The 15,694-nt window shown below is 52.0% G+C and overlaps 6 protein-coding genes across 6 annotated transcripts; 2 read left to right on the top strand and 4 right to left on the bottom strand.

Moving 5' to 3' along the window:
- Positions 1-559: 559 nt before the first annotated feature.
- Positions 560-1,363, bottom strand: PV07_11285 (uncharacterized protein; the record flags this gene model as incomplete). The annotated part of the gene is made up of 1 exon (XM_016398707.1): positions 560-1,363. One exon carries the CDS (start codon positions 1,361-1,363, stop codon positions 560-562), a length of 804 nt encoding a protein of 267 aa, XP_016243269.1.
- A 391-nt stretch (positions 1,364-1,754) lies between these two features.
- On the bottom strand, positions 1,755-2,983 carry PV07_11284 (uncharacterized protein; the record flags this gene model as incomplete). The annotated part of the gene is made up of 5 exons (XM_016398706.1): positions 1,755-1,865; positions 1,927-2,388; positions 2,447-2,612; positions 2,664-2,887; positions 2,957-2,983. 5 exons carry the CDS (start codon positions 2,981-2,983, stop codon positions 1,755-1,757), a joined length of 990 nt encoding a protein of 329 aa, XP_016243268.1.
- A 2,556-nt stretch (positions 2,984-5,539) lies between these two features.
- PV07_11283 (uncharacterized protein) lies at positions 5,540-6,171 on the bottom strand (the record flags this gene model as incomplete). The annotated part of the gene is made up of 2 exons (XM_016398705.1): positions 5,540-5,581; positions 5,665-6,171. 2 exons carry the CDS (start codon positions 6,169-6,171, stop codon positions 5,540-5,542), a joined length of 549 nt encoding a protein of 182 aa, XP_016243267.1.
- A 3,635-nt stretch (positions 6,172-9,806) lies between these two features.
- Positions 9,807-10,706, top strand: PV07_11282 (uncharacterized protein; the record flags this gene model as incomplete). Its single annotated transcript, XM_016398704.1, has 1 exon — positions 9,807-10,706. One exon carries the CDS (start codon positions 9,807-9,809, stop codon positions 10,704-10,706), a length of 900 nt encoding a protein of 299 aa, XP_016243266.1.
- A 1,236-nt stretch (positions 10,707-11,942) lies between these two features.
- Positions 11,943-13,516, top strand: PV07_11281 (uncharacterized protein). The gene is made up of 5 exons (XM_016398703.1): positions 11,943-12,151; positions 12,259-12,424; positions 12,478-12,528; positions 12,577-12,634; positions 12,685-13,516. Exons 1-5 carry the CDS (start codon positions 12,033-12,035, stop codon positions 13,113-13,115), a joined length of 825 nt encoding a protein of 274 aa, XP_016243265.1. The 5' UTR covers positions 11,943-12,032; the 3' UTR covers positions 13,116-13,516.
- Positions 13,517-13,582: 66 nt separating this feature from the next.
- PV07_11280 (uncharacterized protein) lies at positions 13,583-15,391 on the bottom strand. Its single transcript, XM_016398702.1, has 2 exons — positions 15,234-15,391; positions 13,583-15,166 (listed from the first exon to the last, which is right to left on the bottom strand). Exons 1-2 carry the CDS (start codon positions 15,249-15,251, stop codon positions 13,739-13,741), a joined length of 1,446 nt encoding a protein of 481 aa, XP_016243264.1. The 5' UTR covers positions 15,252-15,391; the 3' UTR covers positions 13,583-13,738.
- Positions 15,392-15,694: the final 303 nt, after the last annotated feature.

Here is a 15,694-nt window from a genome sequence, read left to right as displayed (position 1 = left end):
TCTCTCGCCAGGTCGACATTCTTGTGCAAGATTGCGCGATGTCAAAGAAAGGCTCCGGTAATGGCTTGGTTCTTCAATGCCAAAGGCTCAGGATTTTGGCAAGTGCATGACAAGGCATGGCTTCACCAGTCACATTTTCCGAGAATCTTTCCGGAACAAGCTTCCACCGCTACTTAGCTTCCTTAAAGACGGAGTGAAGGTACGTAGGGTGCTTGTAGAGCCGCTAGATTTACAACCGGAATTGTATCGGAATACTCAGATTATGATACTTCTGAGACAGCGATATGACCGATACGTCTCTAGATACGTGATCTCTTCCTTGGTTAAGCAACAATAATTTGTCGTAGCTTACAGAATGACACTTAGCCCAAAGGCACCTCCTGCGTCGGCTGTTCTTTCCAAGTTGTTCTCTGATGTTTTGAGTGTTTGGGCAACGTTGTTTGGGCTCAATCCGAATTCTAAGTAGAAGAACTCTGTGAATCATGCCAACGACAGAGACCGTGCGAGCACATCAATGATGTCCGCCGTCTTTTGCAGAATGCTAAAATAGATAGTCTTCCTAACCTTGTAGTGCTAGAAGATCTTTTTGTCCTCCGTTTGCGGGTATGCTAGCTCCATTAATCCATCTACTTTTGTCACTGGCCAAAAATCCAACCACGAAGGCGACATCCTCTGCCTCGCCTATTCGTTTCTCCGCAGTGAAAGCAGACGACAGTTGTTCGCGCAGCTTATCTCCATACTGATCCAGCATTGTTTGAATGACGTCCGTCCTGGTGGTCCCCACACTGACCGAGTTGAATGTTGCCCCCGTCTGAACCCCCAAGTTTGCAGCCAGTGACCGCGTGATACTATCCAAGGCTGCCTTTGATGCACCGTATGTCAGGTACATGTCTCCATTTGCTAGTTTAGAGGACACACTGGATATGTTGATAATGCGACCGCCCTTTTCCGGGAGATGGGGAAGTGCAGCGTTAATGAGACTCAACGGAGCATACGCATTTGCCTGCAACATCTTCCCAAATATGTCCGCTGTCGTTCGCGAGGTGGGTTGCAGGTACTCTCCAGCATTAATACCTGCATTGTTGACAATAATATCAATCTTTTGTGTCTCAAGACCTTGAAGGACTTTGGGGATCAAGTCTGGCCCAAACGTAGGATCGAGGAGATTAGCTTGGAGAGCTATCGCCTTGGCCACTCCGAGGCTGCGAAGTTTTGTGAGCGTTTCTTCTGCCGCTTGAATATTTCCAGCATATGTAATGGCAATTTTTGAGACTCCCTCCTGGGCAAAATGAGTGGCGATTGTAGCTCCGATACCTCGAGATCCGCCGGTGACTATCGCCGTCTTGCCAGCGAGTGACTCCATCTGCTGGTAGAGTTGAACCCTTTCAATGAATACAAGCCAGAATCTCTAAGTCTCACTTTCTTTGGCGAACTTGAAACGGGTCGAGTTCATGTTAAAGAACACCCCGCTACACTCAGTCAAGCTATCTAACAAGAGTTGGACGGAATTGACATGCAACTTATTCTATTCAACAAGGGCCAGAAAACAGGGCCATTCGTAACGCATTCCGAGAAATTCCGAATACATATAATCGTTTCGACTGATTGGCTATACTGAGCATAAATGAGTTATTCGAGGACATCACTCCTAAATGCAGACGAAGCCATTTTGATCAAGCTGTTAGATGTGTTTAATGGTCTAACGAAGGTAGCTAATCAGGGGCGTTTAGGGTGGGGGGTTTTTTTGGCAAGTTTCAGCAAGCCGGTTTGCCAAAGTCAAGAATCCATTCAAATCCATCAGCTAAATCCTCCTCCGCTTTAGTTGCGGTAGGTATGTTATGCATATGGAACCCATGAGGCATCCCCTATATTGTCCAAGTGTCAACAACATAACTATATGTTATGTAACCATGCCAGTGGTCTTACCTCGTAGTAGTGTAGCCGAGTATTAACACTTGCATTTTTCAACGTTTGATTAAAAAGAAGACCTTCGTCTCGAAGCGGATCAGCTTGGGATACTTGAATGAATGTGGGCGGAAATCCTTTCGCAGCTTCGACACTCAAGTGAAGGGGAAACTCTTCAGGATCTCGGAGTCGGTCTCCTGGAACATTGTAAATGGCTATCATCTGTTTCAGGCTGTCCGTGTTGATGACCGGCGCGTGCGCGTTTTCCTCGAGGGATTTCAGAGCGCTGGCTTCCGATGCTGAAAGCGCACGCCAATCACTGAGCATTGGTGCCCGAAGCACAACTCCGCGAATCGGTATCAGAACCTTGCGCTTGAGTGCGCGAAGGGCAAGGGTAGCAGCGAGATGTCCCCCAGCGGAAAAGCCGCTCACAATGACACCTCTGGATACGTCGCCCCGTATGCTGGGAGCGTTTTCGAAGACCTAGTCCATCCAAGGATGAACGACTTCAGCCTGCCTTTCGGTTGATCATTTAACTTACCCACTTCAATCCATCAACACAATCATTCACTGGGGTGGGCCAGGGATTCTCTGGTGCTAATCGATAGTCCAGGGAAACGACCAGTACCTTCGCTTTTCGACACACTCCTCGAACCGACTTATCATCCGTCTCTGGTCTTCCCAACACCCATCCGCCACCATGCATGCTATCCAGCACGGTGTCAGGATCTCAAATCATCACGAGGGATAAATCTCACTATAGAACCACTGGATACTGCCCAGGACCGTCCGGCGTATAAACTAAGGCCCGCAACTTGTGGGAATCCCTTGTAGGAATCGAGACTACTCTTACGCTCAGTCCAGTATTGTCTGCAGTGGCCATCATTTGGTCCTCGAATTGCGCCATGAAGCCACGGATGGCCTGGGCTTCGGTCGCAGTTGTTGGGACCTGAAGGTCCGGCAGGGGTGTCGCTTTAGCATACTGAGGATGATGATCAGCTCATATCCATTCTTGCAGAGGTGATCGACATCAATCTCCAGTCAAACTTACTTCCGCCCATTCTGGAGAGAGATGCATATTAGACAGGAGAATAGGGAGCTATCGACCAAATTCACCCACGCCTTTCACAAGTCGGTCGTGAGCCTGGACTCTGAATCTTTTTTCGAGTTGTTGAGGTATGAAAGGGCTCGAATCCCGAGTGATGGTACTTTTGTTTGAAGAGAAATGCTTCGCGCGGAATCCAGACAAAGCTGCTGTCGCCACCGCCCCCGCAATTTCGACTACTGGCGATGGACAAGGATAGAGACTTACGGAAAAGCCATGACCGCCCTCCAGAGAACTTACCGAATGAATGATAGATCGACTTTTCCGTCTTAATCTCTAAATGGCATCATTCATGTCCCACGTTTTATCTCGTAAAAAGAAGGTCTAAGTTGCGGTCCTCGAATCTGGCTCGGAATTTCTCTCCCCACCATTTTACGCCTTCCTGCCCCCGCCCTTTTGACAAGGGTCTCTTTAATGACAGGTCAACAGTACCAAAGAGCGTAGTAACTCAGCCTTTCTCAATTTCGAGCCTCCTCTCGCCAAGATTGAAGATCATCGACCGCGTTTCTTGATCAATGTTGCGTGCAACAGACCCCGAGCCTCAGCGGCACTACCAAGGCCGCCTGGTACGGACAGTTGCTGGTATAGCATGGGGGGCCATTTCCTACGCCTATGTGGCATCCATAATTGGAACAACCTTAGGTGAGAGCAAGACATATTTTATGTCCATCTTGATGAACAGGGGAATGTACTGACTTGATCAAATCGTAGGCCAACCTTCTTTTATTAGTTACATGGGCCTGGACACCAATCCAAACGCCACAGCCTTGATTGGTGCTCTGACCTCGCTTTTCTATGCTGGGGGAGCATTAGGGAGCGTACTCAACTCCTTCATGGCCGACCGCTGGGGCCGGAAGGTCACCCTGACAACGGCAAGCATTATTCTGATCATCTCGGAGGCATGTCTGGCTGGGTCCGTGAACATTGCCATGTTCATTACCTTTCGTTTCTTCGTTGGAGTGGGGTATGTGGCTCGCCCTGCTAGGTCATTCGTCCCCTTCTCCGATTGAGACTGACAGGTTGTCGATAGGGCATTCATGCAGTACGTGGGTGTGCCCCTGTGGGTTATCGAGATATCCCCCCCGAGAGGGCGTAGTATCCTGGGCGGCATTGTCGGGCTCTTCGGCGTGATCGGATACATCATGGGTGCATATGTCGGAGTGGGATTCTTCTACTACCAGACCAGCAGTGATTCTCAGTGGCGTGTCCCCCTCGCTCTGGGCTGTGTCTCTCCGGTTCTCCTCCTTTGCCTAATGCCCTGGCTCCCCGAATCACCTCGCTGGCTCCTTGCTCGGGGCCAGGAGAAGCGTGCCTGGGACATTGTGTCGCGACTACATCGTCGTGAGAAAGATTCGTCGGATGAATATGCAATGATCGAATTTACCCAGATGAAGAAGCAACATGAGCTTGAGGCCTCTCTAGATTCTTCATGGTGGGAAGTGATCAGGCGCCCTTCGTATCGAAAACGTGCCGCGCTGGCGTTCTTCTTGCCTCCGATGGTTTTTACCACTGGAAATCTGGTCTTAACAAGTAAGCATGTCGTGTCTTCAGGATCTGGAGTCAAATACTTATGATCCCGCAGCATATGCATCATCCCTTTTTGTCGAGCTCGGGTATGACGCCGAGACGTCTTTACAGCTCCTAGCGGGTACATACGTCGCTGCAATCGCTGGCAACTTGATATCGCTCACTTATGTCGATCGAATTCCTCGCAATATCATTTTCACCGTCGGTATAATTGCCGATACAGTTATCCTCAGCATCGAAGCCGCCTTGGTGGCGGAGTTTTTGGGAAGTGGAAATGACTCTGCTCTCCGTGCTGCCGTGGCCTTTTTCTTTCTGTTCCTGTTCACTTTCAACCTCTTCCTAGAAGGGCCACAATGGTACTATGCTAGCGAGATTTTCCCTACCCATTTGCGTGCCAAAGGTATAACCATTTCAGTGGTTGGGGTCTGTTGCATTGATATTCTGTGGTTGATGTTGGCCCCGACAGCTTTCGCAAACATTGGTTGGAAGTTCTACATGGTTTTTATATCGCTCTCGGTATGCTCGGCATTTGTGGTCTACTTTTGCTATCCCAACACCTTGCACAAACCGTTGGAGGAAGTGGCTCATCTCTTTGGGGATGAAGATTTGGTTGCAGTCTACCAAAAGGACATCAGGCTCGAGGATACGACCTCCAAAGTTGTCGAAATTTCGGAAGAATGCACCAAAGAATCGTGAGATGGGTTTGCGCCAAATGTTTTAGTAAAGAGGCACCGGCCTTTGCCCTCAATCTCTGCAGGCTCGAGGTGTGAACGTTGTCTCGAGGTCACAAATTCAAAATGAAATAAGACAGAATGCTATATCATCGCTTGTAAAGTAGGTGAATTGAAGATTGTGGCATTGTGCAACAGATGTGGAATAGGAGAAACAATCAATACAAATAAGCTCTTCTCTTTAATTTCTTGGCTGAATCTCACGGATTGGAAAAGCTGATTGTAGCAGATATAGCTGCAAATTCACCGTACTCTCCTCCCACATGGATTCTCATGCCTTCTTCCATCTCGCAATGGCTCTGAAAGTTTCTCCCTAAAAATATCCAGAAAAATCAGTCGATCAAACATTTAGTGATCACCAAGATACCACTCCTAAGCGGCACATGAGACACTTACGTCCTTGTCAGTCCCCTCCCTGGCCGTCAGCGTCAACACTCCTTCCCGATCGATCGAACAAATACGATGCTGCCTTGTCCCGACCCAATTCGGAAATAAGCTACACTCCACAATATGCACAAGCATCCCCAGCCAAACACCTTGGTCCTTCATAGCCTTCTCCTTCTCTCCCGCCCACTTCTCCCCATCTTCTTCCTTACTGATCTCTCTCAATTCAAACCCTCCCGCATACGAAATATAACTCCGCGCACACGCGGCAGCCTCGGCATCCGAGAGCAGTGAAGCCAGTCCCGCCGCGGGATTGACGGTCTCGATAGGAGGTAAGTTGGCGGATGCAGTGGCCGTCATGTGCCCGTCAGGCGTGTAGAGGATGAAGCCGGTCGCGGTGGGGCCGAGTAAGTAGGATTTATGCTGCGGATTCGTGGTAGAGACAGAGGCTTGGGAAGCGAGGCGCCATGCTCCGTGCAAAGTTTCACGGAACTGGCCTATGTTGGTTGCAGGTGACATACCTTGTTTGTAACGCCAGAATGGGAGCAAACCAAGTGGAATGAAGGGCCAGGGCAAAGGCCTAAAATGCTTGAATAAAGGGAGGTCATCTTGGAAGTTAATCACGCCTTAAGCAAAGTATCATGGGCGTTTTGTAAACTTCTATTCCAACAGTTCCCGAGTTTCCAGGTCGTCGGGCTGCTGCGTGCCGGAAATGATGGAGGCCAGGTAGAGCATTGGTACGGTCTCCCTAAATTTCCGGCGGGCCGCGTTCCGAGATGTCTGCGAGCTCAACAGCAGATAGTTGAGTAGGTGAGTAAGACAGCAAGAAGGAGACCAAGCCACGCCCTGTTGATTGATAGATCACAACTTGCCTAGCAAAGCGAATATCACCATCGACTTTGATATCTACGCTGCTCCTTTCGACAATCAAGTCCATGAACGAGAACAGGACCTGGACTAACAGGTAACTGCCTGCAGATGATGTCAAGAAGAATAAGATACTGGCAATATTCTGCGGCTGCCTAAGCCGCCGTTGCGGGCTTGGCTGTTTGAGCTCTTCTTCACTTCAAGTACCTCTACCCATCCGCTTGTCAGTTTTAAGGGGAGCAGCCGCGTGATATTCCATTCGTCGTGATGTTGCTTTGGCCAGTTCCGCTGAAAAGTTGTGAGCCATATGGTTAGCTGCTGCTTTGGACGCCGAGTACATGATGGTTGTGTGCCCTCCGACGATATGGTGGACTGTGATTGCGGCAGTTGAATTAAAGATTATAACTCTGCATGAGGTCATCTGCAGTACCGGAAAAGTTCAAGCATCGGAGCGAAACGGTACAACGTCAGCAAGAAACGGTCGTGCATTTCGATATGATTGAAACACATCGTTCACCAATTCGGCAACTCTGTCCTTTTTTTTTTCAAGTTTGGTTCGAGTCATGTTCTGGCTGCTGAGGTAGTGAAAGACGTCGTCGGTGCCTAGGAGAGGTATTTAAAGTACGACCAACAAATCTAGTCTCAGGTTTTGAATCTCTTGATTTGACAACTCTGGATAATGGTTGAATACTTGCGTTATAAACTTGCATCATCCAGAGGAAGTGCTCTACAGACAACAATCTCTTTCCGTCGGAATGGCTCTGGTGATAGAGGATGAAGAACCGTTCACAATGCCAGACGAGCGAGCAGTTGGGTACATCTCCATAAGCAGTACGCAGAAGAGTCAGGATAGGTTAAATGAGATTTCAGTTTCACATAATGCACATTTCGAAGTCCCTCATCTATTGAGCCCAGTTTTTACCGGACGTGACGACGATGTCCAGCTTCTGACCGCCGTATTCACACCAGTACAGCTATCTCAAAGACAGCATCAACGATGATTCGTACTTTTTGGGCGGGGAGGATCGGGCAAGACTCAGATCTGTCTGAAATATATACAAGATCAGCGAGAGAGTTTCTGATCTCACTGTCACTCGACGAGATATGCCTCCGAACCAAGAACATTGCGATGGAAGCATCGTACCTTGAACGGTTCTGCGGAGTGCTTGATCTCCTGTCTCGTCACTCTGCGATTGCTTCTGATTGCTCCGGCATGCAATCGTTGCCTAGCGAGGTCGTCGGGATGCTGCTTGCTTCATCTTCGTGCCGGCTTCCGGGCATCCGCTCGGACAAGTGACAACGAAGCTCCTAGGGTATGCCACCCGATTCGATTGAATGGAAAGTCTCAGATTCTCAGCACAATGCAGTTGGTGTTTCGTGTTGAGACCTTTTTTGAGCTGTCCAGAGCGTTATCCCATATCGGAAGCTGTCCACGGCAGCAGATGTTGAAATATCATCCAGCAATGTATAGGCAGAATTTAGCCGATGAGGAGCTCCATGAATTTATGTTGATGACCGTTCGGCTGAGTGGCCAGTCAGGAGTCCAGCGGCTCAGAGGACCTGCGTCGTGGATGACTTTAAGCACGATGGACTTCCATGGGCACCAAGTTGCTGTCGACTCTCTCCTTGCCATAGCATGCGATTAAGAGAAGCCTTTCAAAAAGTCCAGTCGGCGCCAAGGTTCCGGTTGCGTAACCATCAGCGTATTCGCGATATGATAATATTTGTGGGTGCGTCGACGGGGTGCATGCTACCCAGTCGCTTTCCGATCGCGCATCCCAGCGCAGGGTCTGAGGGTCGAATGGCAAGGCTTCGACATATAATGTATGGAGGTAGTAACCCTGCTTCATTGTGGCGTACACTGCTCGCATCATGTGGGAGATAAGGATGCTTCGGCGGACGCTCTCAGCATAGTACCAAGCCCGCCAGGGGCTAAGACCATGGGAAAGCTCAGCGGGCGCTTGCTCGCAGAGCCTGCGGGTTAATGAGTGGAGACACGGGCAGAATTGTTCACCGGTTCTTCTCAGGTCGGGACTGTTGTTGAATAAACAAACGACAAGGTATAGTATCAATGCTTGCACAGAAGCTAGTAGATCATCAAAGGAAGCGATACTAGTCTGTTGAAGCCTCAATTGTTCCAGCTTCGGCTGCAAAATCGACTGTTGATTCTCAGCATCCTGGCCATCGTCGTGGCAAATAATCTCGCAGACATTGTACGCTTGTTGGATCTGAATGGGAGAGCGCTTTGAATACAGCCGGTGATGGATAAAAGGTGTTGTGCCTTGCTTGACGAATGTGGTTGGAAACGTTTGAAGCTTGGAAGCAAGGTAACAAAGTGTGATCTTGCTATTTCTCCACCTAATGTCTGGGACTGGAGGCTCGTATCCCAGATCAAGCGGGATCGAAAGGAACGGGAGAGCCGCGAGGTTCTTCAAGGATCCAGCTCTGGGGGCAAATGGTGACAGATCTGTCCGAGGCTGCGTGAGAGGTTGATTCTCATAGACACAAGTCGCTGCTTTCTGCATGCACCGCGAACACTGCGGGACGCGCTGATCACAACGTCGTTTCGCCTTGATGCATCCACCGCAAGACCTGCGGTGTGAAAATGTGGAAAACATTGCCAGCGGAATCAATGCGCACACGAGGCCATGTCATTAGACGGTCTGAGGATCACTACGGAGTAGTGGTTGATGGGACTTCATGTCTGTTGTGCAAATAGAATGAGAACAGCTGATATCAACTTTTATCTGCTCCATGGTAAAACTTAGCAGCTGAACACCCACTGTGGCATGGTCTCCCCGCACATCGAAAACTAACTTTGGTAAGACGGCGGAGACCATACCGTTTCTGGCGCACGCCAGCAGGTTACGGCCGCACTGCCTCGGAGGTTCCAGCCTCGATCGTTCTCCGTGCAGCCGCATACTGGTATACTTGTATATTAATACGGAACATGCGGAGGAGATACACTTTGGCGGCACTCACGTTTTCTATCAACAAGTAACGCGTTGCGACTCGCTGCTTGAGCTAAGGCGGTGGAGACCATACCACTCCTGGCACTCCGTGGCGATGCACAGCCGTGATTACATCTGGTTGAGCCCGGATCGATTCCACAAGAGCTGTCCAACCGTGCTCCTACAGATCGATCCTTGCAAATACAATACTATATAAAGGGCCAGTACTTCCCTCGCTGCTTGGTTGTGGACGGAACCAAACCACATCACCGAATCATCTACCCTGAAGGCTTTTCTCCTTGACATCGTCCTCATTACTCTCTCCTTCAATTCACCATGACCGCCCAAGAAATATCCGCAGAGTTCAAATTTGAACAGCGCAGCATCAATGTCCTAGACTCGACAATAGCATTTGTGGACACGGGGAAGGTCCAATCTGGTCACACTTGTATCTTCCTCCATGGCAACCCGACGTCGGCCTATCTATGGCGGAATATCATCCCCCATGTTGCGCCACAGGCTCGTTGTATTGCCCCAGATCTGATCGGAATGGGTCGTTCTGGAAAACCAGAGAATATCGAATATCGATTCACGGATCACCGTCGCTACGTGGAAGCCTTTCTCAAAATTGTGGTCCCCGATGATCGCGTTGTTCTCGTGCTCCACGATTGGGGAGCGGCTCTGGGTCTCGACTGGGCTCGATATAACGAGAATCGCGTTGCTGGTCTTGTTTTGATGGAATTTGTTCGTTCCTTTCCCAGCTGGGATGCGTTTCCTGAGGCGGCTCGAGCTACCTTCCAGGCGTTCCGCAGTCCTGAGCTCGGCCGGAGGCTGTTGATCGAGCAAAACGCTTTCGTGGAGGAATTTCTGCCCGCTGGTGTGGTCCGGAAGTTGACTGAGACGGAGATGGACCATTATCGCCAGGCGTTCTTGTCGGAGGCGTCGCGCGAGCCCATCTGGCGGTGGCCGAACGAATTACCTGTTGGCGGGACCCCAGTCGATGTGGCTCGGATTCTTTCTGACGGACACCACTGGCTGCTCCAGACACCTGTGCCCAAAATACTTTTTTGGGCTACTCCTGGTGGACTTCTTTCCCCTGAGGATGCAGCGGGGTACGCTCGAACAATGAAAAACGCACGAGCAATTGACATTGGTGCAGGGATTCATTACTTGCAGGAGGACAACCCACACCTAATCGGCACTGAGATCAGCAAATGGCTCGCTTCTGGCATGTAATGTTGATGTCTGCCTTCTGTAGGCACGACACTACATAGACTACATAGTATGAAAGCCGTCCTCATGTCAATTTCGAACGAAAGTATAAGCATGGCGATTGAAATCTACACAGTCGGACTGGAAGCAGAATCTTTGAAGCTGCCGCCCTTCCTTTTTCTGGAATAATCTATATCGTCGAACTCTTAACCTCTGCCCTATCGGATTCTTTTGGATCATTTGTGAGATCCGTTGGCGTCCCTCTTCCTCGTCTCCTTGCAATTTCTGAGTTCTCTAGCACAAAGTCTACATTCCATATCTACAAAATACTCATACTCAGTCCTTGATCCTCAGACTTTTTGCCTACTAAGTGTCCTGTTTCCCATGGGTACTGCATTGATTTTCGGAGGCTAGGGTAGGATTGCTCGACACCTTACCCTGTTCTTGATCCAGGAAAATCACACAATTCATGGGATTATTCGAAATGCCGACCAGTCGAATCCCTCCAAGAACTGGGGTCTCACCCTATCGTGCAGTCAATCGAAGTATGCTCCGTTTTGGAACTTGCGGCCACACTCTCCGACATCGACCCAGATCTTGTAGACCTGTTGATTTGGTCGGCTGGGGCCAGCACTGCACGTCACAGATCCATTAGCCGAGACGGGGTTACTAAAGCCCAACGTTGGGTACAAGAAGCGATACATCTTGTCTCGGCAGTGGACTTGCGAGACCGAGAAAAGGTTCCTTGTCGCAAATGGTACGACGATCAAGACAAGGCTATCAGCGGCGAAGTCTAGCAAGAAATTCCCGCCTATGTGGATTCCAAGCTTCAGGTAGATAGAGCGCTGGTTACAGACAATGCCAAGAGAGACTTTGTGTTTGCGATATACCTGAAGCGGCATGGCGTCTTTGGCCGCCCAGATCTTAGAAATAGGGCGTGGCACCGATGTGACCGAGACTGATGGCTTGAATGAACTCGCTTCCATCATTGGCCTACGGCGCCTACGGATCGGCCCAACGCCCGGCTCGGTCGATTCAGTATATGGTCGCATTGCAAGTTAGTGGCAGGTCACTCATGCAATGAAGTTGTGTGCCCAAACTGCGCATCTGCTGCACTGCAGTCAACCAAAGCAGCGCATCAGAGTCGAGCTTCGCTGGGGTTGAAGACGCGATTGATCGATACACAGACGCCGGCCCCGCTGTGCGAGTCACGATATTCCTCCCACAGCCAGAGATTGTTTCGTCCTGGCGCCGCGCCATCCTATCTCCGCCCGCCAATACGGCACCATAAGCTTGTCAGCAACATACCGTCCTGTCAGATCCGGCGAGTCGCGGACTTCCTGAGCATTCATGGTCCTTAGCGCGCAAGATCAGAGGGGGCGGGACGGCGCTAGAAGAGACAATGAAGACCAGCGCAGACATGATGATGACTGCCTCCCCCCAAGCGGAAAGAAGGGCTCTACCCAAAAGTATGGGTTCCACAATATCCATCCATTCTGAAGCAAGGCGGAGCATATCCCGGTTCCATAAGAGAAGGGCGAAGACCATATTGGACGCTGACAGAGGATGACTTTAGCGTCCGCAACCGCAACCGCGACCGCGACAGCGACAACGATGAGGAGCTCCAGACACCAATCCATATCTTCGTTCCGGGCGAAAAATTGGATACTGCGGTCCTAGTAGAATATGTCGCCCAATATCTCGACCGCGCCGCAAAGATCACGTCCGCCCACCACCCCACGGTCAGCTACGTTGCCTGCATTCCGCCTCGTCAGTTTGCTAACAATATGGGTAGGACAAGACTCGCACTGGTTTCAGTGTGACTGGGAAAGGACCGCTAAATGCTGTACGTGCCGTTGCCGAGGGCGAGCCACCATACTAATGCCCCGGATAGGCCAACCTCCGCGATCTCATCAATGATTCGAAAGACTGGGATCTGGAAAGACAGAGTAGTACGTGCGACTCACCAGTAAGATCCCGGTTTCTACTCACACCGCCACAGAAGAATATCGAAGAAACCCATATGACTACCGGGACTCGGACACTGCACAACGTCGAGCGAGAAAAGGCCCTTCGGAAGGCAGCATCCTCCTGGGAAAGCAATCGCGACAGACACGGGAAGCACATGTCGCCTCTGGTGACAGTCCAGTTCGCCGACACTCATACGGCGCATCTTCCCAGTCTCAACCACCACCCGAGAAAGCAGATCCACTCAACGCGACTCTGTCACCCCTCGCTATCTCAGACGCTGCAAAGACCTTAACCTCGAATGAAACCCCTGACTATCCAGGCTCCCCGCCTCAATACAAGACCGAGGCCCTTGACGCTGGCAGGTGCGCGAATTCGCGTGTCGGAATCCCCCAGCATCGGCACCATATCCAGGAACCAACTCCACCCCCAGACAGTCCACCCGAACAGCCGCTTGCCCTGTAGCTCGGACCGCCATCAAACTCCCGTCGCCGATAGTTGAGGCCTAGCAGGCGGAAGAGAAGGAGTGCTTCTTGACCTTCAAGCCTGACAGTATGGAAACCGGTCCACAGCCGGAGCTCAGCACCAACCCAGGACGCGCCTAGCCTTGTGTGGTTATATGTGCTCATGCCCAATTTCTTGTCTTTTCTCTTAAATTCCAGTGATTTTGCTTTGGTAGGGCACTCGTTTCGTGGCCCTAATGAGACTAAAGCAGGTGTGAACGAATGTTACGATTGGAATGACCGCGCGACCCCGCGCACCTACCAGGATCGCAATGCTTGTGCGATAGCCGCTTTTGCTGTTCAAGTCCTGTACATTGAATAACAATATTTGATATATGGATATAACCCGACGACTTGAAAGACGAACATTACCGCGTGACGAGAGTCATATTGCCTCGTCAACTTTTTCTTTGTTTCAACCAAATGACTAGCTAGCTTGTACTGCATGATACCCAGCTGAGACAAAGCCGGCGAGATGGCGAAGGAGATGCCATGCTAATGGGACATGGAACCACACATCACTGTAACATTGTCACAAACTACACCTCGACTCGACTCGGGCGCGAGTTCTCTCATTCATATATCTCACTCAGCAGCACTCACGGCCCCACGAAGCGGCAAGCCCAACTTCTCGTACGTGCGATCAATCATCTCCATGACACGGATGCTCTCGTCCATGCCGACCCAGGGGCCCTTGTACCCGGCCTCGCCCTCGCCGGGTCCCTCGCGAATCATCCTGACAAACGCCTCGAGCTGCCAGCGGTAGGTGGTCCACCACTCCTGACCCCCGTCAGCACCACCGGTCGTAGACGCAGAGAACTCGCGGTCCCAGAGCGGGCCGCCCTTGAACTGCTTGAGCGTGTGGGGCTTGCTCTTCCCGTCGCCGGCGGTGGCGGTGCCGCGCTTGACGATCGCGTTGGTAGCCGGGTCGCGCGTGACGGGCACGACGGCGATCCTGTGCGACAGCCACGGGCCCATGAAGTTCTCGTAGACGATCTCGGCACGCTCGCACTGGATCGTCACCGTGGGCGTGCCGGCGGCCCAGACCTTGGGGATGAGCCCGAACAGCTTGGGCTGCGCGAGGTCCGCGGACAGGGTGGCTTTGATTTCCGCGGGCGCGGTGCTGGTGCTGGCGCTAGCACTGGCGTAGGGATTGGGGTCTGTGATCCGCAGCGTGGCGGTGACGGCCTCGTCGACCAGCCTATCGTTCGTGCTTAAGCGCGCTTTGGCGTCGACGACCTCAACCTCGAGGTTCGGGTCCGCGACGTCGCGGGCGGCAAAGTAGGCGATCGCGCTGAACACGTAGGTGAGGTCCATGCAGCAGCCGCCAGCGAGGCCGTACTGGAAGCGGATGTCGTCCTTCTTGAGGACGCCGCCGGGGATGACGGCGCGGGCGTCGACGGCCAGCACCCGCCCGTACTCGCCGCCCAGGAGGAGCTGCTTGACCACGTGCGCGCTGGGATGGAAGCGCCAGTGGAACGCCTCGAGCACGACTTTGCCAGCCCGTGCGGCCGCGTCCCGGATCTCGCGCGCCTGCTGCGCGTTGGAGGCGACGGGCTTCTCGACCAGCACGTGCTTGCCGTGCGCGAGCGCCTCGAGCGCCCAGCGGTGGTGCAGCCCGTTGGGCAGCGGGATGTAGACGGCGTCGACGTCGGGGGCGGCGAGCAGCGCCGCGTAGGAGCCGTGGGCCGTGCACGCGCCGCCGGGGAGGAAGCGCTTGTTGCTGGCTATCTGGGCCTCGGCGCGCGACTTGTCCCGCGCGGCGACGCCCGTGATCACTACGCCCGGGTGCGTCGAGACCGGGTCCCAGATGGCGGTGTAGTTGATGGCCGCGGCGGAGAGGACGCCCATGCGCAGCAGAGGCGGGTTTTGTTGCGGTGACGAGGTAGAGGAAGAAGCTGCTGCTGCTGATGCTGATGCCGCCGCGGACTGAAGCACCGCGACTTTCTCGCCGAGCACATCCCTCTTGACCGCGTTGACCTTGTTCCACCAGTTGTGGAAGGACAGGATGTACTAAACAGCCCGTTTCAGCCGGTCAGTTCAAAATGTCGACTGGCAACGGAACATGGGGTCCGCGTACCTCGACAACCCAAGACATGGCGACGAAATCAACCGTCGAGACGGCTTTTGCACGAGTGATTGGCTAAACAGCGAAGGTCGACTTACATGCTAGCTTATGTGTGTGGGTAAACGAAAATACACTGTCTCTCTGGATAATATACTATATTTCTATCCTTGATGTAAAGTTGTGCCAGGAAATCAGCAATGTTGCAACTGTTGCAACCGCAACACCGACCGGTGTTTTAGGTTCGCCACGTGACCTAAGCCTAGTCTTGCCAACAAGGCTGGCTCCCGCCATAGCGGGGGAGGGGAGGGGGTTTACGTTGATTCTCTTGACTGATGGGATTTTTCTGGACAAGCTCGTGAGCTCGCTTTTCGAGGTCCGTGGCCCTTGACCTTTTGAAACGGCCTCTCAGCACTGAATTCGTCCCACTTTGGCCGCGACCAGGAAGGATATGAACGACTCAAGAGACTCTGACA

The sequence above is a fragment of the Cladophialophora immunda genome (genome assembly GCF_000835495.1).
Source record: "Cladophialophora immunda strain CBS 83496 unplaced genomic scaffold supercont1.7, whole genome shotgun sequence".
Classification (NCBI taxonomy): Eukaryota; Fungi; Ascomycota; class Eurotiomycetes; order Chaetothyriales; family Herpotrichiellaceae; genus Cladophialophora; species Cladophialophora immunda.
This window is presented reverse-complemented; position numbering and strand designations above follow the sequence as displayed.